Below are 24515 nucleotides of genomic sequence, written 5' to 3'. Positions count from 1 at the left end.
AAAAAAGGTCTTCAGAGAAAACACATAACCTTACCGCCGCCCTACTTCAAGATCTCTATTTCTATTTTAGTGCCACTTACGTACTTCCGGGTTGAAAAAAGTGTGGGGGCCCAAAGTGATGACACCTTATGTATTCCTTGTCAGGGGCCTCAAAAAGGTGAGGCCTCTATGTTTACTGGCATAAGAGCAAGCATGCACTTGGAGCTACAGCATGTATAGCTCCATGATGGTGACAGACGTGACAGGTGGATTATCAGTGCAGTGTTATATGGCTCGCAAGGAATAGACATTTGCAGTATTCCAGTAATAAGCGAGTTGGTCAGGCATGTGAACAACACGTGCAGGTGAAATCCATTGTGGTATAGGCCATACCGTCATGCTCGTCAGTATACAGATGGCAGGATAAGGACACCCCCACAAATTTGATTACAGCATGGCTCATGATAGTTTCGCAATGCGCTCATCTGCAGTCCTTAGGCCTACGACAAAATAGTTAATTTCCCGTTTATGCCTTTCTTGCGCATATTCATATCTTTCTATTATTTACCATACGAAAACAAATGCGAACGTTTGCCGTCAGTAGGGCCTATATAATGGATGTTTCTTTGTATAAGTGTAGGTCCTACATGCGTCGTTGTGGTAACATAATAGTTCTAAAATACAAAATAAAATTTGTAATTCATTCTTGCAGCCTAATAAAGAATAAGTGCGTCTCAAAGCATCGCACAACAGATGGCTAGTAACTAGATGCATAACGTAAGATCTCCATCCGAAAATGCAAGCTCACGGCATGTATAGCTTCGCGCCTCAACAAATAACTTCACATTAATACAACGTGCGTGATGGCGACTGCATTGCTTTACATGTACATTTATGAACAGCTGCATACACTTTGTATCGAACATATTGTATATCAATAATAGTGATAATGATATATGCAGCTTATGTTGCGCCAAATCCACTCTGTATGCGTGGGTATGAACCACGAATTAGAATTATGATGTTCTACTAGGCCCTACTGTATTTCTCTCTCTCTGTATAATTCTGCATCCGCACACCGTGACATAACGCCGGAGAGAATGACATCAAAACTTACTCGTTCGAGGTGGCTGACTTTCGTTCTAAACATTCATATACGCAGAAAACTTTCGATATACACTGTACACAAGAACAACCTGCTACAAGCACTTTATTTTCCCCATGAACAACAAGCAATGCAAACGGGCCAGCACCCGGCATTACAGCTTAGGTTTAACCGATAAATAAATACCCTTATAGTTCGAAGGGGAAATTTTTCGTTCTTCATTCTCAGCCCTCGGCGGAGACGACGAAAAGTCCCCGTCGAGTGATAAAAAGTAGAATATTTCAAATGATAAGGCTTTGTGATGAAACGACGGCAGACTACATGTAGAGTTGCACTGCATAATTTTGTTTTATACACTACAATGAAAGAAGCCTCTGCACCGCTGTATGCTCAGCACTCTGCAGTGTGCTCTTCCGCCTCAAATAGTCCCGGTAATCCTCGAAGTTCACCTCGTCGTATCGGCGCAGGAATACTCGTTCGCCGTTGATATAGAGGCCCTCTCGTATCAAGCGGTATCTCGCCTCGTTATCTTTCACTGTGATTAGCCATCTGTCAGAGGAATAAATTCGGATACAACATGAACTCAGAATCACAGTATAATGACGAAGGAGAAATGATAATAATGATTATAATAATGATAGCAATAATAATAATGATGATAATAATAACAATAACAATAGTAATAGGTCCTAGTGAAAATAATAATTTAAAAATAATTATAATACTGAACGCCATTGGATCCATCGGTATTGGCCTGAAATTCAGGAAAAGCAGAGATGCGTTCTAAATGACTATCGACGTGATATATCACAGGCAGTTTTGATTTCGGGGTAAGTTTAGTTAGTCAGAAGACAAGAGGAAAGTTGGCTGAATACAATTCTGGTCCTTGTGTTGTTAGTTGTTGTTGTTGTTTTTCCGGGGGGGGGGGGGGCGGAGGGAGGATGAGAAATTTGCGAGATGGACCGAGTTTGTTGTAGGTTACGTACATAGCAAAAATCAACTTTGAAAACAAGTGTTTTCATCATGTGTGCATATTCTACAATGTATTAACTAGAAATGAACAGGAAATCGGTTCAAGTGTTGAACAAAAAGGGGAATGGACGCATGCGACATCGTTGCAATCCTCACCACACAATCCATCACGTTTTTGTGCACTTATAGTGTCCGTTAAAGGATCCTTCCATCAAGATCTCTAAAAGTTTCCGTTCACTGACCAATGCTGAAAATTCAGTTTTCCCTTCATGCTGTTTCATTATTTTGATCAAGCTGACTTTTCTTCTTTTTTTTTCCGTACAAGTTGTATAGGACCGTGGAAATGACGACGAGGAGGGTTGATCATGAGCCTTACCTGTTCATGACACCGGCGGCTCCTAGCACCACGTTCATATCGACAAACTGGATGTGCTGAACCTTGTCGATGGGTATCGGTTGCCGTCTCTTGATGCTCGTTAAGATGTCTTTGTGCGTGAGGTCATAGCCAGGATACGAAAAACAGAGTGTGAGTGGAGCAGGCTGTGGTGGCGCTCTAAAGAAGCGAATTTTCTTCAGAGCAAACTTGTCGGACGTGGAATGAGATCGCTGGCTATCTGCCGCGTGCATTCCATGGTGGGACTTGGGCTTCGTTGAATGGCGACCTCTGCGTCCGTGCTTCGACACTACGGCAGAGAGCTTCGCCTGCAGCGGTTGCCTGTGTTTGCGTTTTGATCGATATTTCAAAAATTGGCAGGAGCATTCATGTTTTCGGGTGCCTTTACTCATGCCACAGATTTTAGGGTTTCATTATTTTTGTTTTCCCTGTTTTGGGGACTGTTTTGGACAAGTATTATGCGCAATCATGTCTTTTGATTTGTATTCGCAATCAAAACATTTGATATTGCCGTACCTTAATGTCCGCTGATATGTGAAAATCAACTTGCGCAGTCTGTCAGTTACCTCAACTTGGAATATTTGACATGAAAATGTATACATAATATATATATATATATATATATATATATATATATATATATATATATATAATATTAATCTGAGAAACTTGAAATACTATAGTCGTCTGCTGTAAACGCGGGATAATGTTGCTTGTCAATTCATTTACTTTAAGACAATACAATTCATTTCTACTGATTACTTTAATCATCGGAGTTGCGAGGACTGCAATTCAGAAGGCTGTTAAAATAGTAGCTTAATGATAATGAGATTCTACGAGAGTACGCCCTCCAGTTTCTCACCTAAATGGGGTTTGACTTCTTTGTATCACGGGAAGCTTCACTTCAATTTCTTTTCTGGCCGTTGATTGGTTGCCTGTAAAATACTGGGACTTCGATGTGCCATTTTCGCGCGTAGAGGTCCGCTCTTCGGAGATCATCGTCGAGTACGATGCTCCTTTGTTGCCGAACGATGTTGTGCTCGACGACGTTCCGACGAACGGACTCGTGAGTCGACAACGGGAACTCGAGATCGGCATGGTGGATCAGTAATGTCAGTTTTCTGACCGAATTTTGGGGAGATAAAGTTGCTGCTCTGAAAGAAACGGCTCGTTCTCTATACGCTGCTGATAAAGAGGATGATATGCAAAAGATCAGATCGGATTCAGATTCATTTATTTTCCATTAGGATATTCTTTTTGTTGGCATATACGGGCGTACACATATATCTAACATATTCATGTACATGATTATACACAAAAATACGATTTTCAATATACCTTCATACACAATTATACAAGCATAATTCATACTCACAATACAGTAAACACATACACCATTACAAAATTATAATTCATTATATTTACCAATCAACAACAAAGCAAAAAAGTTAGGAAAACGTGGAGTCCGTCCTTTCCGAGGATCAAAGTCAAATTTGGGCAGATCATCAGGTTGAACATGATTCTATATCACTGTATCTAGGGCAGTGGTTTTAACAGGGCACGCTGCACGTTCACGCATTTAAAAATAATAATAATGATTCGGATTCCGTTAACCATCAACATGTTGAATATTGTTGAATTACAAAATATCTGATAGAATACAATGACAATGGCAATAGAACGGCAATAATAGATCTCGAGCTATTACAATATAGCTGTGAAGATTTTGTTCTGGTGTCTACATACACAGATGGCTAGTTTCTTGACATTCTACAAATTTTGCAAGACTACAGTGATCACAAAGGGTTAACGAGATAACTGCTGACATGGCAAACACAACTTCGTTGGTCAAAACGTGAAAATTCATGAAATTTACCAACTTACCATTATGCTACACAGCCAGTCTCTATACAGTGATACGAATATAACCATTATTTTAAACCATGTGCGTGTAAGAGTGCATTACATGCGCATATTATTCCTGGAAATAGCCGTTTGCGCGCATCTGATGCGCAGCCAGTAGGGTAATCCCAGGAATTTCCTGACGTCACAATGAACTCTCATTCATCACCCCTCTTACGGTATCTCGCTCGTCGAGTCTCTACAAAAAAAAAAAAAAAAAAAAAAAAAAAATGTTGGGTCCGTAAAGTTGCCCAGTTAATATATCGGACTCATGCAGTAATCAACGCACATATTCTTCACGCGTCATCAACGTCAGAGGTAGACATAGTGGATGACTGTATTTAGTTTCTTCCTTTTTTTCTTAAAAAAATAGATGATTGACCAGTGTATCGTCGTCGCACTTTTTTAAGTGAAGCTTCCCAAATATTCCACCCAAAATGTACCAGTGTATGCCCGCTAAAGGGCTTATAATGAGTAGGTAGTGAGAAAAATCTCGTTGAGGTCCGCAGTTTCCGTAGTTCCTGTGCTAAGGTTTGTAGGCAGGGCTAGGATCTTGTTGAAAACGCAGAGCAGTGGCTACGAAGTGGTTCTTACAAACTATAGCCGCGTTCACACTGCACGAAAATACAGTACGCGTAGTTTCGCGAGAAGTGATAAATTTCGCAAGTGCATGCAGGCAGTTTCGCTAGTAACTTCTCGAAAAGTTTACGGTCACGCTGCCCGTTAATATACGCGAAGCAAAATACTGGGTACATACAGGTGAAGGAAACTACGAGTAGTTTCGCGTAATGATGTGACTGCGCCTACTATTATTTAGTGTAAAACTTCCGATTTATATTCGGATGATCTGGGGCCCGTTGCATAAAAGTTACAATTATGGTAACTTTGCCATTCAACGGTAACTTCCATTGAATTCTTGATTTTGATTGGCTGTTGAGTATTGTTACCATGGTAGTTACCATTGGATGGCAAAGTTACTATAATTGTAACTTTTTATGCAACGGGCTCCTGATAATGTTCAGCAGCGTACCAAGGTTTTGAAGCTATAGGACACACATCTTTCCTTTTCTTTCCGTGAATTGGGAATCGGGGGAGAAATAGTTATATACCCAAACAAAACGATTGCCTCAAGATATTGCTTGGCACACAGACATTTTGACGATGCTTGTTGTAGGTCTACTGTTCAGTTATCTCTATGGCCTATACACACGATTCCGTCGTCTGCTGCTCGCAGGTGAACGCATGCACACGTGTACTAGGCTTATAGGCCTACTAAGTATATGGTATGCGAGCACATTTTGATCAGGAATACAGTAAAGCTACCGTAATCTTATGTAACGTCACGACATTTTGGTTTATCGGCTCCATGAGCATACCACGGTAAGTCGCGTTAAAAAGGCGCTCTTTTTTAACTTTTTTTTTATTTCTGTGCACAGCTTGGGTCTCTTATTAGGGAAGAGAACCACAACTAATACCAGTGCAGTTTTGTTACCCATATCCAGTCAAGTATTTAACATCTCTATCATCCTCCCGTCCAGTTCCTCCGCTGACGCAGACTTCGCCGCCCCCGGCTCTCCCGGTCGCTCGATAGACGTCGAGGCAGCGGAACGGGAATACCTCGGTGAACCAGGCACGGATGCCCCTCCTCGGGCGGACCAACTCGTCGTGACGGAAGTCAACTACGAGGTACAAAATTTGCAATCGCATAGAACCTTGTTTTCCGCTATGCCCAAATTTTTGAAGGTATATACTCTCTGTGAAAATGTGTAATCAATAAGGTCTGAGACTTATCAATCCAAATTATTTTGGGCGCAAATTTAGGCCTACTTTCCCATCTAATTCCAGAAACCTTAAGTGCACCAAAAATGACAGGATATTCACTCACTTGAATTTGAACCAAAGCGGTCATTGGGAAGCGTCGACGTTGACTTTGATGTCGTCGCTCAAAACAATTCGCTTTTCGCGAGCGATTGCGGCGCAGGCTGCCTGCAGTGGCTGCACAATCTGAAACTGATGAATAACATTATGCGACGAATCTTTCAAATGAAGTGAGTATCTCATTGGGCGGGATATTGGCACCCTGGTTGCAACTCGAGTCTACTCCGTGGTCGTGGAGACATCTCCGCGACGTCTCCGTGACGTCTCCTGGAATATAGCCGCCAGTCTCCGGCGAGTCGCGAGGGAATCAAACATGTTATTTTTTTTTCGGGGATTCTTTCCATTCTCCAGCGACCAAGTTGCGGAAGATAATTGTATTCGCGAGATCTCCGAGTCATTTCCGTGACTTTGCGGAGACCTATTGATGACATACGGGAGACATCGCGAAGACATCTCGGCGACCGAGATGTCTATGAGACCTCGCATCGACGTCTCGGCGACTTCTGGACGAATAAATTATTACCTAATTTGGAGACGTCTCCGAAAACGTCGTGGAGTTGCCTTCTTGTTGACAACGCAAGCCATCTTTGTTTTTGTTTTTGTTTTTTTTTGTGTCTTTCGAGCCGCACGAGTCGCGGTGACGGATCAGTTGCGGCAGTCGCGGCGAAGTCTCCTCCAGTGAGATACGGCCGTAACCGGGAGCAAAAACACCAACGTTCATAAAAAATAATATGGCAAGTTGAATGAAACTGGGTGGGAAATGAATTATTCCTAGAACGCACTCGACCACCTTGTAGACTGACAGACACAGACAACAGACAGAGAGAGAGAGAGAGAGAGAGAGAGAGAGAGACTCACACACACACACACACACACACACACACATAGGCTTCACTTTTCATTCGTCGCCGTCGTCGACTATTTGGTTAAACAGAAAAATCCGTCTGTTCGGAGGAGTTGTATACCATTATTTTACTTTGGCGGTTCTCTGAGACAGAGAAGCCGGACGTAGTCTCCGCGGAACACATTCCCCGAAGATAACCAGACTGATTTTTCGGTGTACAATTTGGTGTATTCTCTCTAACTTTCCACAACTTTGAGCTATGACATCACATAAAGTGCCGGTCAAGTTTGAGTATTGGTCAAGTCGGACCAGGTCAAAGGTCGAAAGGTCAATGAACTTACATTGAAGAACACTATAATCACAAATTGCGATATGCATGCGAGACATTGCTTGGCGTTTGCCTTTTTTAAGATTATTGCATGTTTTCAAAAGTGACATAAAACCAGTTAATTGCTGTGATGTCGCCATGAAAAATTTGCAATTTACTACACAAAGATATATTATCCTACAACAAAATATTTACACGGTTTACAGTTTGCAGAATTAGGTGCGATAGTTATATGTTTTTATGCCCCCGCCACGGAATGTCGCTGAGGCATTATGTTTTCAGGTTGTCCGTCCATCCGTATACGTCTTTCCATCCATCTGTCCTTCCGTCTGTAATCGATTTTGTGGACAGCGTAGCTTAAGAACCATTTGAGGTATCCACATGAAACTTGGCATATGTATGCGTGAGTGGACGAAGTTGTGCCTGTCAATTTTTTAATGCTTACGCTCAAGGTAAAAGGTCAAGGTCAAATTCTTAAAATTTCCCTGTTCACTATATCTCTGCAATATCTGAAAGTATTCTCATGAAACTTAGCGTGTACATGTATGACCAGGTAAAGATTCTCTAGAGAAAGTTTTGGGCCGTGGGGTTAAGGTTCAAAGGTCAAGTGAAAATACTAAAATTTCACTTGTTTTCTCCATATCTTGGAAATGGGTCACAATCACTCCATAAAATTTAGTATACATGCAAATATTGCCCGATTATGATTCTCTTGAGAATTTTAGGGTCATGGGTCAAAGGTCAAGGGTCAGAGGTTAGATGAAGATTGAAAAAGCTGCTATATGATGATGAAATTACACTTTCCCCATTCCCTGAAAATTACCCAGTGCATACTCTTAATTAAATTAGGTAGGAGGTATGTATATGTACTCACTGCACGATGATTATGTAATTAAAAATTTGGGCAATGGAGTCAAAGGTCAAATGAAGAATTATAAATGTCACTTTTTCCCCATATTAAAAATAAACTCAATTGTCATGAAAATTGGATATTACCGGTTCGTAATTAAATGAAGAAAAATATTGGCCAAGGGTCAAAAGTCAAGTGAAAATGCTCAAATTCCCGAATACTTGCTCAAACGAAATCTGGTTCAAGATAGAAATCATATCAGATAGAAATGATATTAGAGTAAGGAATGGATATTGTGAAATTTATCACATCCTGTGGCAATAAGTTGTTGTTTCTTTTTTTTTTCTAGTTAAGTATAGATAGACTTGGATGAAATTCTGAAAACCAACATTGTTCCTTGGTTTAAAGTGCCAGTTTATTCAAAGAGCATAATTATTAATTGACACACTTCTGTGTCTTTTTTTAATACCTCCCTCCTAATTCTTACCACCTATTAGCTTGAACGAAACCGGCGCAACCATCACACCACTGAGTATGAGTCTGAGGAGTTGTTTGTTCGTCGAGGACAAGACTTTGACATTGACGTGACATTCAACAAAGCCCCCAAGACAGAGGAGCTGGCACTGGAGCTCTGCATTCGAGGTGAGACCAGACACCATCCATTATTATTCTCCCGGACCCATCATCTGCTTGAAATAGCTAACTCCACAGAACATCTTTCAAATTCATGCAATGCTGCCATGAGGTGTAATGGCACTAACAATGGCCTTCTCAAGACAGTATGCAATGCCAGGCTCTGTCCATTTTTGCTCAAACAAAACTGCACGGCTGACAGCCACAGCGTGCGATGGAACTTTTAACTACATGTCACGTGATGGGCAATCGACCAATCGGATAGATACATTCTTTTTAGGTGTTGTATAAAAGTTCTTTGATCTCTGATCTCCCCTTGTTTCATTCATTTTGGAGAAATTCAGATGGAAGTGGTTAAGTAGGATTGTTTTCTGATGTACTTGTATTTCATATATTTTCTGGAAACTTTGATGATGTCCAGTTGGATGCTTTGATTATGATGAATATTTTGAAAGTCATTGATTTCTCAAGTAAATGTTGAAATTTGAACATAAATAAGCAAAATATTATGTGTACATAGTGAATCTTCTTTTTAAAACCCAGTAAATTAACAGTAGCAATATGTAATTTTGTGGACATATGATTATGTTACATGCAGGGCTCAACATTAGGGATTGCCCGCTGGCCTTGGGTTGCTAAAAATTGATGTTGAGCCATCATATTTCCAAAAAGGCTAGCTCTTGGTGGTCCGATTGGGCAGCTAAAATTCAAAATGAATTTTTATAATTCCTTTTATTTGGGAATACCAACATTTCAAATTCAAAGATTTTAGAGGCCCAAATGGGCCACCAGGAAAAAAAAAGTTAGTGCTGAGCCCTGTGGATGTATTATCCATCATATACCCTTAATATCATATCTTTGCCTTTCTCTCTTGAAGGGGCAAAAGTTTCGTCAATCAACCGTGGAACTATTGTGCGCATACCGTTCAACCGATCACACCATGTTCCCGGCAACTGGAGCATCCAGGTTGGCTCCGTGGAGGGAGCCAAGTATTCCCTGGTGGTTTCTTGTCCGGCTGACGCCATGGTTGGGAGATATGAGGTGGCCATCATCATTGTAGACAAGCTTGATGCTGGTGAGAGTGCAGATCCTTCCTCACAGAGACTTCACTGGAGGGAGAAAAGGTCCTATTTGGTGCCATCTCAGAGATAATGGCCCAAATTTTACAAAGACATTTCACAATCAAATACATGTTAGAAGTAGCCATACCTTGCAAATGGTCTGTGAAAAGAGTTGCTGGACATAACTGCGTCAGGGCAGCAAATTTCAAACTGCATTTCCCAAAAAAATTGAGATATAAAATGCCAAAAGCGTGCTATCCCGTTGCTGTGGTAGCAGTAGTGCACATTGATACAGTTGTGCAATTTTGTTGAATTCAATTTGCTAGTTACGAGACAAGGGTTAAAGAATATAATGTATTAGAGTCATAGTATTAATTTCTATTCAAACCTTTTTTAAACAAAACTACTAAAACTGTAAATGAAAAACTGAGGTTTTACTGTGCATATTGATCATACCCAAGGTAATTGGTAGCATGGATCAGTGCCTTTGTGCAGATCATCCTTGAACATTCCTTTAGGCATTGGGGCTCTTTATGAGAGCAGGCATACCACTATGAAACAAATTAGATGCACAGGATGTGATGAGATGCTCAACATTGCGAAAACAATGATTTGATTGTGATTAAAACTGGCAGCAGCTGCATGCAGTACTGAAACAATGTTGGACCTCCTTATCTTCCCCAGAGCCAAGATTTTTCAAGCAATCGCCGCTCATCTACGTTGTGTTCAATCCATGGTGTGCCGAAGACACCGTGTTCATGAATGGGGAGGATGAGAAGAAGGAGTATGTGCTGAATGAGAGCGGGTTTGTGTTTACTGGGACGGCCAGGCAGGGCCAGCAGTGGGCTCGTCCATGGATCTTTGGTCAGTTTGAGGAATCGGTCATCAAAGTCATCTTTGACCTCCTCGAGAAGTAGGTGTTTGCTGTAAACACGTTGTGGTTGTTGTTTAGGGAGGGTCAATGTGTAACACCTTGTGAATTCTGTAGCTCCTGTATTCCAAGTAGGCATATAAACACAAACAAATGTATGTTTTTGTGAATTTAAGATCAATTTATCACAAGTTCTTGCAGTGAGAGGTAGAAATGTTTCATGAAAAAACACTTCTTTACTTAACTATGACAAGATTATTAGATGTGTCTCCTATTGTCTATAAAACATTTTTCCTTTTCTTGTAGCTGTGAGAGAGTATTTGCCATTCACTTGATGAGTCATCATTAGGTTATCTGGTATCTTGAATTAAGTTGTGTGATATGTGTACAATTTCTCAACTTAATCCTGGCTCTGCATTTTCAGACCCATTATAAAAATGTGCACAAAAACCACAAATTTCATCAATTCTTTAAGGGTTTCTTGTACTCAAGGATACCAGTGTTGTTATTTTCATTGTGCAAAGTCTCCTGGATTTACCCAGAAGTTAGTCAGGTTGCAGAGTTGTTGAATGATTGGCAGGCTTTGGTTACTATTACCCTTGTCGTTTCCTTTAAGTCTGGGAAATTAGTGGATTTGTTGTAAGGAGTCGCAGCTCTTCTTCAGAATTCTTTATTTGTTTTTCACCCACTACATCTGCTATACTCGATATGAAATTGTGAAATTCTTCTGAGAAATTACAGGAAAGAATGTATGGGTTCTATTTTGTATTTCTAAGTTGCTTTGATTCCGACAGAGTATGATATTATTAAAATGTCATTGCCCTTGTGTATTTGCTGTTTTTGTGCCTAAGGCACACTCGCGATGGAGCCAGAAGGGACCCAGTGGTTGTGTCCAGGAAGTTCACCGGTCTCATAAACTACATGCCGGTGTGGGGCCGGGAGGAGACCAAGACTGGAATCCTTGTGGGAAACTGGAGCGGAGAATATGACGATGGTGAGAGCAGGGATGTGTTACATAGATCGAGTGGCAACTCTTCATCATTCATGCAAACACATGCTTGGGTTCAAAGCGTTGACAATAGGATGTCTAACATTCCACTACACTTTTAAGTAATGCTTTGCACCGCGTTAGTTGCAAGACGAAGTTTGGAGACAACGAGTGCATTTCACTTTTCATCGAATTACGAGCTATATTTCACCGTAAAATCTGAAGTGAAATGCTCGAATTGATTGAGAAGAGTTTTAGGAAAGAATTCGATATCATAAACATATATTTCTATGTCGCAAATCGATATGAAATGAAAATTAGGTCCTCTTAAAAACCTAAAATTTTTCTATGATGTGCACATTTGCTCATGTTATTTTTTAATCTTTCAATCTGGGATATTTTGATCTTTCAAATAAAGTCCTCTGCTATAGCTTGTTCCAGCATGCTTTTAAACTTTTTACTCTTAAAATTGTCGGTTTCACACTGCATTTTGATTCGCTGCTCCAGCTCAAGGTACACAAATTCATTGTTGTCATCACAGTCAGAGAGAGAGTGAATTGCAGTAAGGGGAAGTCTTTCCTGGTGTGAGAGCCATAGTACGGAGCCCCGATTATTGCATGCTCTCTTTTGTCAAAGCACCTGGTTCCCACCTGTAGTTAAGCGCATAACTTCTCGGTGGTGCCACGCCTGACTTCAAAGGAGAGCGGGAGTTGTATCTCCTTCTCTCACACCTCCCTGGTGAGAGGAAAATGCTGCCTCACATTTTTTTTTGGAGAGGTTATTTTAAAGGGAAACATAGTTCTCACCTGTGCAAGAATCCAAGACCCTTCCCCTGACCCTAACCCTAATCCTAATCCTAATCCTGAACTTAATTCTAACTTTAACCCGCACTCTTACCCTAAACCTTACCCTAGCTGAAATCTTTACTCTAACCTTATCACTAACCAGTATTTAGCCAGGGGGTAATTGCCCTGGGGGTGGGGATGGGGGGTGGGGAATTGCCTTGATGTATTCAGTGTGAAAGAATGCCTAAATAGCTCAACTTCAGTTGTGTAAAGATGAAAATGTGGAATATTAACCAAAGATGTCTGCTGGAAGTACTACAGTTTCAGGGTATACCAGATCATGGTTGCTATGCAAATCAATTTCCTCATATGAATGAATTTCATTTCATGTCCAAACCAGGTACGAGTCCAAGCAAATGGACAGGCAGCACGAAGATCTATGAACAGTATGCAGCAACCAGGGAAGCAGTCAAGTATGGGCAGTGCTGGGTCTTCAGCGGCGTCCTGAATACCGCCATGCGCTGCCTCGGAATCCCATCTCGCAGCGTCACCAACTTTTCCTCCGCTCATGACACCGACAACAGCATGACCATCGACACAGTCTACGATGCAGACACCTTTGAAGAGGTGGAGTACCTGAGCAACGACTCGGTCTGGAACTTCCACGTCTGGAACGAGGTGTGGATGGCACGCCCAGACTTGATCAAGGGTATGGGAGGCTGGCAGGTTGTCGATGCCACACCCCAGGAAACCAGCGAAGGTAAAGAGAAGTCATCCTAGCTGTGCAATCCATCCATTCATTACACACCTTAAAGGGGAATTCCAGACGATTTACATGATAATCACATCCTGCAGTACATAAATGGATAGCGCCATGCATAGATTTGTGGAATTTGATGCGGTCCTTGAGCAGATAAACCAATACCGTACTATGAAAAACCCCAAATATGATACATTGAAGAAGGATGATGACATTGGAGTCTCACATATTCCAGTAATGTAGCAATGTCATTCTATTACAATAACCCTCGCTAAACAACTTTACCTGTGTAGACTTTATGCATATTTTTTTTTCTTTTGTTCTGCTTTGTTGAGCACCCAGTCATGCATTTGTATGTCAAGCTGCTATGTCATCATCCTTGTTCGTTGTGATTAGTTATGAATTTTGACAACATCTTTGTCCCTCATCCCACTCTGTGTAAATTCTTGAACTCTGTACCAAGTTTAACCAATTTATAGATGTTCAAATGCAAAAGTCGGAAAATTATCCAGAAATCTCCTTTTGTACCAAATAATAAGGGTTTTGTTTGAAGTGCAACTTCCTCGAGTAGGCTCAGTGACATATAGCATGTATGACAGTCATTATGTAAAAGAGGAAAAATGAGGTTCATGTATTACAAAGACTCAACAATTTGATATCTCAAGTACTGCCTGTCTGAATTTCGGAGTCTATAAAGAATGTTAGGAAATTAAAAACAATCTAATTGTCCCTGAGGCATGGTGCTATATATTTCTTTAATCGACATAATATTTGAATGCATATTCTCTTGCGCATTTGACTGGAGTTTGGTGTCAGGATCCATTTTTTTTTTCAAAAATGCATTTTATATGGAGCCCAAAGCCCTATGAACTCTAACATTGTATTATTATTTGTTGTTATTGTTGTTGCTCCATTTTTTTTTCTGAAACATCATGCTCATCTTCCTTAACCCTTCAGGAATCTTCCAGACTGGTCCAGCTCCTAAGATGGCCATCAAACAGGGACTCACCTACCTCAACTACGACACCAAGTATGTGACATTCACTAAGTCGCACAGCCCCGAACTCCCCTTGTCCTGTAAGCTTAGCGACAAACAAAACTCATGGGAAATGATCTGGAGCCCATTATGTCACTTTGCAGATATTTTCATCTGATTAGTTGTCTCCTTTGCTACTGCCATAGTAACTGCTTATCATAGAGACCTTCACTGATTGCAAATCTCCATTAAGGAACCCCCCCCCCCCTGCCTAATATTATTTTCTTGATGTTTACATGGATATTATTACTGGACAGTGTGTTCAGTACCTGTTGAAAAAATAGAAACTTTATAGATGATGTCAGATCAAGAGATGTTACCTTGTTTTAGTTTGTGATGATGATCTCTTCTTTGCAATAAATGATGACTTAAAGGGGGACAGTTGCAGTTGCCTCTTATGATTTATCCAAAGAATTTTCTTATATTTCTGTGTACAAGCCAATGGGAGAGATGAGATATGATGTCATTTCCAAGTATAATTTTTATCTTTTAGCAACCAATATCACTATCAAACGAAAAATGTGTACAACTTATGAAAATTCTACATATCCAATTTTCATAGACCCTCATCATCTTCACAAAGCATCTAAAAACTCACTTGTTTCATTAATGATCCCATTGTACAGCACATTTAAACTTGTATGTATATGGAAAATGCGTTACATAAATGTATTGTTGTTTTTGATGTTTTTGTTGTTTTTGTTGTTGTTGTCATGTAGCTGTCAAATCTTCATAATTGTGTTGTTTGCTCCCTGAAACTTTAAATAATTTTCTTGAGTCGTGTTCAAAGAATATGCTACAAAAACTACCCCAATATAGGAATTGCTGTTGTTCATTTAGATGCATGTAGCACATAAGTACTTCCCTGAAAGCTCTTGGGAATCTTTCTAATTTGTTGTGTAAATGCTAGCAGCACTGCGTGGTACCATTTTGTACTACTGTATACTATTGTCTGATTTTGCTCAAACTAGACAAAAGTAAGCTTGAACATGGTTTTGAATTGCACTCAAAGGCTTATCAGACAAGATGTATGGAATCAAAGTCATAATGTCACCGAATCATTCTGATTACAATAGATTCTGCTTCGCTGAAGTGAACGCCGACCGAATCACGTGGATCGCGAAAAAGACTGGAAGGGGCAAGCCTGATATGAAGGTGTTCCAGATAAACAAGAATGCTGTGGGGAAATATATCAGCACCACCCGTGTCTCCAGCGTCACAGTGTCTCGCTGGAATGCCAGGGAAGATATCACTCACGAGTACAAGTTTAAAGAAGGTATGTGCTGCACTCAGTCATGCCTTGGAGGGGTTCTGAAGTTATATATACTGTACAACTAGAAATGTTTGCCACGTGAATCTTTTGCGAAGTGGAACCAATAGCCTTTTTTACGGCATGAAACTTTTGCGAATTGCCGACCATGAAAAAAAATTATGAGTGTTGTGCATGTACTTGTGGCACTGGAATTGTTGAAGCTCTCAGCACTCTGACTTTTCTAGCAGAGAAATTAAATGATGCCATATTGCTGTTTTGTTTTGTTTTGTTTTCTGATTGACAGCACGTATGTTATGATATATATCATAACATATATGATATGTTAGAATATACGACAGAGTTTTTCTTTTAATGCCTCACATGTTTTTCTAACTTTCTCTTATTTCTTTGCCTTGTGATATGTTTTTCCACCTAAATAAAAATCTGTAAAAAAAGAAATCTTCATTTGCTTAGAATGAGAATATGGGCATCCCCCTGGTCTTCACTACATCACTGGTAGTTTCAAAAATAGATGTATAACTGTGCTGATAGACTTTGAAGGACTTGCTCGTTCAAAAGGCCAGTAATGATGTAATTATGATTTGCCTGGCATATGTCCAGATGAGGAGCAGAGGTGTTTTGGAGGTTACTGAATCCTTTCATATTGTTTGCTCTTTTGGCAGATGGGGACGAGGAACGCATGGCCGTAGAGCGAGCGGTGTCCTTCGGCACCAGGCCCAACACGTACGGGGTCGACGAACAGGCTGACAAAGTAGAAATGGAGATCATTCTGGCTGAGCGCATTCCTGTCGGCGAGGACTTCGATGTGGCGATCAAATTCAACAACAAAAGTTTGGTTGAGAGACACATGAAACTTGTGTTCAACGCCCACATCTGTTACTACACAGGTATGGCAAGGTTGTTACCTGAAGCAGATTTGGAAGGCTGGGAAAAAATGGAGCAAAGTAGTACAGAGTCGGGAGACAAGTTTTTCTCCAAAAAGTGTGTATTTTGCAGTGCATGACTATGTTTTTTTTAGAATATGCAGTAGTTGGCAGCCCTCATGATGGCTATATCCTTGCAGATTATCATGACTACATAAAACTGCGTTTACACCATGTTCCTGGTGGCCATGGCAGCCCCATTTGCCCGAAACTTAGTGCTTCGTGAGTAGATGAGACATTCTCCTGTTTTTCCCACCTTCGCATTCTAGTCTTCTTTGATACAGTCCCCACCCCGATGAACATATTGCTGTCAGATGCTGTTCTCACAGCATGTGGTGAGGCTAGACTATCTATATTTTCAGTCGCGTCCCGCTGCGGACAACCTCCAAGTTTTGTTACAGCCTATTTCGTGCTTCCCCATTTTGTTACGTTCACCACGTTTTATCGTTGCATACAAGATTCCTCATTAGCACTGAGACTGCTGTGGCAAATTTTTTGATAGTCTAAAAATCTGACATGGCATCCACAGCAATCACGGCCTGTCACATTTGCCTATTCCGTCTCAAGGAGTTGTTTCAAGTCCATCCGGTTTTGTCCATGCTGTCCTGAAGCGGGGCTGCCATGGTCGCTGGGAACATGTAAAAGCAGCTTTAAGGGTACAGATTTATGTATGAGTAGACATAAGCCATTGCTTATGGGAAACCAGTGTGTCTGCTCACAAATTCTTGAAGGGTTTCAAAGACTCAGTAGTGTAGGCAGGGCTCTACACTAACGGTGGCCCGGTGGCCCGGGGCACCAAAAATGAAAGTCGGGCCACCAAATCTTAAAAAAGGGCAAATTTGGTGGCCCGCCTCGGGCCACCAATTTTTTTTGAAAAGTATGTCAATAAATTCGTAACTTTTTGCGCCGGAAATTAGCAGTTAAATTTGTTTAAAGGATAGATGAAAAGGACTGAATGAGTGCCTGAGAGTGAGTGTTGCAAGTTTGTTGAAGTTTATTTATGAGTAGATGTGTCCAACTTCTAATTCTTCCTATCATAAAACTTAAATATTTGACTCATGAAAAAAAAAGGACTTTTAATATTTTTTATTGTTTTTTTTTCGGGACACCAAATTTTTCTCTCGGGCCACCAAAAATTTGAAATTTAGTATTTTGGTGGCCCATCGGGCCACCAAACAAAAAAGTTAGTGTCGAGCCATGGTGTAGGGATACCATGGAGTGCAAAGACTGGCCTGGCTCAAATAATTGGACAATTCCAGTGACAAAGTGTGTGCAGCTTTATCACTGATCTCTGTGTAAGTACACACACAGCCAAAGAATCTTGACTTGACCAGTAGGCCATACCGCTGAGCGTATGCTTTGATGCACATATTCACTGACCATTGCTATTCATGTTTTTTTAATGTACTTCCATGGGAGACGAATGAATCGGGCCAACCATGAATCCCTGTGCTACTGGATCTTTAACCCATTGAAGACGAGTCCTGAGATACTCGAGCAGCTGTCTAAAGGTGGCCTCACACTATGCGGTTTTGAGAAGTCGCATGCAGTTCTCGACCGCATGCGACTTCCCGACTTGGAGGCGTCCGCAAGCCTTGCGACCTCCTTGCGGCTGCTGTCAAATTTTGAACATGTTCAAAACCTTGCTATCGTCTGCAGTTGCCTCTGCGATCCCTTGCGACCGGCTGAAATTTCGCAAGCCTTGCAGTCGTTGCGCTCACACTATGCAACTCGATGATTGCGATCTGGCAACCGCAACAGATCGCAAGCACTGCGATCGAAAAAAACGTATAGTGGGAGGCCACCTTAAGGGAGATGCGTGTTCTAGCAAAATCAAACCGTCCTCAACAAGTTAAGATGTGGGAGGATGAGGGTTAGCAGTTCCCATTCTGTCCTGTCTTTGCTTGACTTATCTCTCATGTTTTCATCATTGTTTGCTTGAATCCTTCCAGGCGTGCAGGCTAAGAAGCTGCAGTCGGAAAAAGCCGACGTAAAGATTCCCTCTGGCATCTCCGAGAAGAGACTGGGCACAATTCTGGCGGAGCGCTACGCACCAAGTCTCGTTGACCAGACCATCATGAAGATTTGTGTCTTTGGCAAGGTCCAGGTAGGTAGATGCATTCTCCACCCCAGTGCAGGTGGCTGTCATAGTCTCTGTGATTATCTCTTTATCTCTCAAATTCCAAGCCTGTTGCAACCGTCCCCCCCCCCCCCCTTGAAAAAAAAAAGGCAAGGTTAGATGAACAGACAAGGTATGGTAATGATAACAAGCTACTGTAAACTAAATTCTCACAGCATGATATATACTATGACATAGACTACATAGACTAATAATAAAGAATATAAAAAAAAGAAAAAGAGGGTAAATATAGGTTGACCATCATTTGTTGGTCATCTTAGAATCATACCATTCAATTGACCTTCACCATTCTTTGGTCAGGTGTATTGACCATCACAAGTGGGTCATCTTAGAGTACCGGGTAGTGACATTTTATTGACCTTCACCATTTTGGGGGTTGATCTTTCAGGAAACCTCTCAGCAGGTTGTTGCCCAGGACTCCATCCAGCTCACTCCTCCAGAGCTGTCAACCAAGGTCGAGATCGTCGGCTCCGAGGTGGAACTCTTCACTGAGTTTGACAACCCCTTGCCTATTCCTCTGACCAAGTGTTCCATCAGCTTCGAAGGAGCCCGCACTCTTAGCGGCATGACTCTCTATCCCAAGTAAGCATAAACATGGTACCATGGCACTCGATTATTTGTCTTATCAAGTGGTGCATCCAGTGGTTTTGAACGTATGCATTGATACGGTCGAGAATATGTATAGCACACTTGAGCAAAAGACTCCTGTAAAGTGAGGTTTTGTCCGCTTGTCATCATCCTTCAGGAATCAACTGCCATGGCCAACATATTAACCCTAACCAGACCTGGCTTTTTGGTATTACCAGATGTCCGAAGCCAAAAGGATGATTGCTTGTTTTTGTGAGCTCTCTTACGAAACATGATACTCAAGCAAAGGCAAAGTCATTTCAGTCGCTACAGCGACATTTCTTGTTTTCATAAAGAATATATAATTATGTAATTTGAAAGAGGTCAAAGGTCAACAAAAGTATGCCAGAATTATTTTGTGACACACTATTCCCTTGGTAAAGTCTTAGTAGCCTCTCAAGTAAACATAACTTATACACGTAATAGACAAAAATAAATATACAGTGAGCTCATTTACATCATTAAGAAAGTTTTCAAAATGAGAGCAATAATACTGTATCTTCTAGGGTACCGTAGACCATTATGAACAGAATATTCAGTTGCTAAGGGGTTAAATCGGGAGAAAGAAAATATTTACCATTCTGTATTTAGAGAGAGAAATAATTGGCACAGAGGTGAAAGTATATTGTGGTAGCACCTGCTCAAGACAGAATTTTACTGACCTGTTCTGTTGTTTTGTTGTGAATTTTTTCTGCAGTGATGTCCCAGCAAAAGGCCACTTCTCTCAGCGTGTGAGGTTCAAGCCACGAAGCAAGGGCAAAAAGACGCTGCTCATCGACTTCGATTCCAAGCAGTTGGCCAACGTGACGGACATGCTCGACATCGAGATCCCATAGGAGTTCTACGATGGAACTAATGGGTTCCTCGTGTCTGCATTTTGCATGCATGGGAATCTAGCAGCTGTTAATAATGTAACAGCACAGACCTTGGGCTGATTGATTAAATAAGTCAGTTTATCTAGTAAGGAGGACAACATTGAATCATAAAAGTAATGTAATTTCCCCACCGAGCAGTAATGTTGGCCTTTGTCACTTAAGAATATATCATTGTTGTTGCTCATAGTGGAACTTTTTCAGGCACATTCAACAATGGCGGCATTGTTTGATCACAAATGGCAGCATTTGTTTGATCCCATTCTTAGTCTTGGGCAAAGAATAGGCATTGTCTTTAGTTTCCTGTTGAGCCTATTGGTTTTTATCTTTTTCTGTGATAGGGGCATTTCTTGGAAGAGAAGTTGTGTTAAATTTCTTTTTCAACATATGCGACCTCACTGAGATATTTTTTGTCCAAGAGATTTTAGATTACACGACTGATCAAATACCAGAAATATACATTTCCTTATTGCAAATGATTGCATCGCCCCAATGTGCCCACTTTACAGCAACCACAGCTCCACAGAAAGAAGACATCCTTTCTTTTTAACCCTTACTTAACACATCTACTCTAGGACCTACAAATACATTAAGTCCTGAGATAGATGAAATATGACTGAAAAAAAATATGTGTAATTTTTAAAAATATTTTTTGGGGGGAGGAGGGGGTGAAAGATGGCCACAAAAGTTGCCTTGCCTGTTACTATTGCCTTCATGATTCTGTGTGTGTGATGTTTCTGTCTGAATTCAAGCCAAGGAGAGTTTCACAAGGCTCTAAAGTGACTATAAATTTGCTTTTCTTTTCATTCTTTAAGGAGGACATATAAACCTCCAAAATAGCATGTAGTAGTTGTTCAAAGAACATATAGTGATGTAATAGTTATGTGTGTTTTAATGTCAATTTCATGCACGTGATACTTCTGCGATTGAGAATTGAGACAGTAGGTTAGTCATAGTACACTTTGTGTAATCACAGTTTGTTTGTTTGTGTCTTTACTAGAATGGCTTGGATATTTAAGGGACCTAGAGCAGCATTGTACTTGTGATGGGTTTTGTCAGTTATGGAAGTGTTAGATGAGTTACATAGACATATGATAATTTGATAAATGTTTTGATACTTTGGCATGAGCCTATAGCTTATAGAACTTTGAAATGGATATTTTCTGGTGTATTTTCTAGAAACAAGCAATTTTTCTGCAGTAGATATGTAGAATCTTTGAATATTTTGAATCATGTTTGAGCATATAATTATGGTACTTAGATTTGTAATTGTAGTGTTGTTTGCAGTGTATGGAAAAAATGTTACTAACAACAAGCATGTGTCATTGTAGAGTTGAATGTGATGAAACAGCTTACGTGGCAACAAATCACATTCTACTAGATTGTGCCTTTCTGAAACGGGGTATCCGGTATGTAACCAAATACTGCAACAATACGCCAGGAAGAGGAGTATGAATTCAAGCTACACATCTCAGGTTGCTTTTTTCTATGTACGTACCATAACACTGAAATTCAGTATTACCCACCTCTAGTCTTTACCTCACATTACTCAAATATGTAAACATAGGAACTGGATTCTTGTCTGTTTACTGTATACGGCGAATATTTTGCGAGGTTTTTATTTTCGCAAATTTTACGAGTCAGGTGCTATTCGCGAAATTAAAGACACACGAAAATATTGACTCTCATCACGCTGTGAATGTGAAGTATGCATATTCATTTCTCCATTTGGTACAGGACTCCACGATCGCGAATTTAACCACTCGTGAAATCGTCAGGAAATTCCTATTCGCAAAATTTTAGACTCGCTGAATATATGGCGTATACAGTATATATTGTAGCTATTTCTCTCTCTCTCTCTCTCTCTCTCTCTCTTTTTTGTCAGATCTGTTAATAGGTTATTTTGGTGGGTAGCAAGTCTTTGCCCCCAAAACGGCCATCATACCACTCTGAAAGTTTGTTTGTATGGTAATCAACTTTAGATGATCGTCAGAAATACAAGTACCAATAAGTGGTGAACGAATGGTGTATCATCACATCACCTATCTCAATCCAAGTGCTCTTTGAAAAAAAAAATCTTTTCTCATTGTGAAATGTGCGATATTTTACGAAGTTGTGTGATGCAAGTAAATACATTGTAGTGTCATAATTTTTCGTAATCAGTTTTCTCGTCAAAGTAAATGGTGTCATAATATTTCTTAATCAGTTTTCTCAATCAAGACATGATACTTGAGATTATTTAATTTTAAAAGTCATCTCACTAGCTGCTTCTGTGTGTACTCATAACAAAATTTGCATTGTATGCTATTCTTTGATACAAAGGTACTATGTGGCTACTTGGGTGCTACTTCAATTGAGACAGGCAAAACCCACCTGTTTTTGTTCCTGCCATACAGGAGACTGAGATTCAACGAAGCTGCAGACGTAGTGATAATTTGGACTATTCATTAGTCATCTCAAATCAAAATGCTGTATGAACTTGTAAAACATGCTTGCTTTGTGTATGTGTGTGGTTTTTCTTTTGCTTTGCATTTTGGTCATTAAATCTTAAGTGATCAATATTTCAAGCGATAAATTTTTCTGTGCCCTCTACATACTCCTGGATCATGTGAATTGTATGACATGAGGTCTTTGTTTCTCATTCATTTCCACATCATGTTCAAGTTTGCTTTGCAATATCGTCAAATCAAACAAGAGATATGATGGAATCTTCCTGAAAATCAGGCGTAATCTAAGAAATTTACTCAAATTCTACACTTGTACAAATTCATACATGTAGTTTTTTTCCCTTTAGGAAACTGTTTGTCGTTGCTGCAGCACATGCAAATTATGTGAGGTATGAAGTGATGGCCTCACTGGAAGTCCGATTTTGATCATTTTGGGAAGCCAACTGGATCATGATGTGGAACTACACTTAAGTGAATAGTGTTGTGATTTTTTAGTCTTTGAATCAACACAGAATAAACAGTAGCAGTCTGTTTTTCCAATCATCAGTAACCAACTGATACACACCCAATGTGCTGTTTGGCTGTCTGTCCCTCCCTCTCATACTGATCATCGGAACTGCTTGTAGGATGACAAAGTTCATATACAAAACTTCACGAATTCATGGATGCTAGACAAAAATCCTTGTATTGCAGTCTTGCATTACAGCTCTATGAAGAAATTACAATATCAAGGCTGGTATTACATAGGGCACTCCTATTACCATAAACACAAACACAAAACTTCGTTACCGATACAACGAAGTTCAAATTCAGAACCCAAGGCTATTATCATGAAAGTCTATTGTGCAAAATTCCCTTTAGTTGTAACAAAATTTTGATACAAAGAAAGAAAACTTGCCCCCGAGGAATTTGTGATAACAGGAGTCACGTGTATCATGTTTGTCTGCACACACACAAAAAAAAAATCGACTTCATTTCATCAGTGTGACATGAATGCCTCAAGGGGACAGAGCAATTCAACAAACAAAAACCAAAATCAGTGAAACGGAGAATGAGGCATAGCATGTTCTTACAAAGTGTCAAAATGACGTGGATAACCTAGGACATGTATCTTGTGTTTGTGCTTGTCTAAATGAGTGTGTGTGTGTGTATGTGTGTGTTTGTGTTTGTGCGTGGCTGTGTGGTGTGTGCATGGTTACTCTGCTCAGATGGTATTTCATTTCTCTTTTAAATGTAATATTCATTTTCTTTGAAATGAACAACACCCCCCCCCCCCCCCGTTAAAAAAAAGAGAATCGTGAGGGGTGGGGAAGCTATAACTACACCATACGCTACATCTCAAGCAACTTTGATATTTTCTTCATGTAAAAAGAATTGGGAGTGGGAATTTTCCACGCCAATAAAAACAAATACCACAGATAATCACTTACTGAACATCCACAACACCGTTTATTTAACATCAATAAAGCAAATGAATGAAATCAGAAAGAATCAACACCTAAAGGGACTGTACAGTACTGGTTGAGGTGGGGATTCATGGTTTTTACGTTCCTAAGTGAGATAATGAGAAACATCTTCATGAAAAATGAAAGCGCATGTAATTTAAAGAAGGATTCAACGTTTATTTGATGAAAATTGGTTTTCAAATGGCTGAAATATCAAAAAAAAAATGATAATAATAAAAGACTACATGCTCAATCTTTATTAGGATCTCTTTGTTTCACCTTGTTTTTGGATATCTCGGCCACTTCAAAACCGATTTTCATCAAATAAACTTTTGATACCCCGTAGAATTGCATGCTCTTTGACATCTCATAGAGTGGTTTCTGAATATCTCGCAAAATGTT

The 24515-nt window shown here is 40.2% G+C and overlaps 2 protein-coding genes across 2 annotated transcripts; one reads left to right on the top strand and one right to left on the bottom strand.

Annotated features, from left to right (window-relative positions):
• Nucleotides 1-1440: 1440 nt before the first annotated feature.
• Nucleotides 1441-3548, bottom strand: LOC139736614 (uncharacterized). Its single transcript, XM_071647361.1, has 3 exons — nt 3313-3548; nt 2433-2771; nt 1441-1633 (listed from the first exon to the last, which is right to left on the bottom strand). The coding sequence occupies exons 1-3, from the start codon at nt 3546-3548 to the stop codon at nt 1441-1443; spliced, it is 768 nt and encodes a 255-aa protein (XP_071503462.1).
• LOC139736613 (protein-glutamine gamma-glutamyltransferase K-like) lies at nt 3547-20808 on the top strand. Its single transcript, XM_071647360.1, has 13 exons — nt 3547-3557; nt 5891-6038; nt 8750-8894; nt 9763-9960; nt 10631-10859; nt 11669-11811; nt 12991-13350; nt 14308-14380; nt 15463-15662; nt 16322-16546; nt 18535-18689; nt 19111-19304; nt 20047-20808. Exons 1-13 carry the CDS (start codon nt 3547-3549, stop codon nt 20183-20185), a joined length of 2220 nt encoding a protein of 739 aa, XP_071503461.1. The 3' UTR covers nt 20186-20808.
• The last annotated feature ends 3707 nt before the right edge of the window (nt 20809-24515 follow it).

This window comes from Diadema antillarum, unplaced genomic scaffold, assembly GCF_040938485.1.
Source record: "Diadema antillarum isolate AM-2024a unplaced genomic scaffold, OU_Dant_1.0 seq00000658_RagTag, whole genome shotgun sequence".
Taxonomy (NCBI): domain Eukaryota; kingdom Metazoa; phylum Echinodermata; class Echinoidea; order Diadematoida; family Diadematidae; genus Diadema; species Diadema antillarum.
This window is presented reverse-complemented; position numbering and strand designations above follow the sequence as displayed.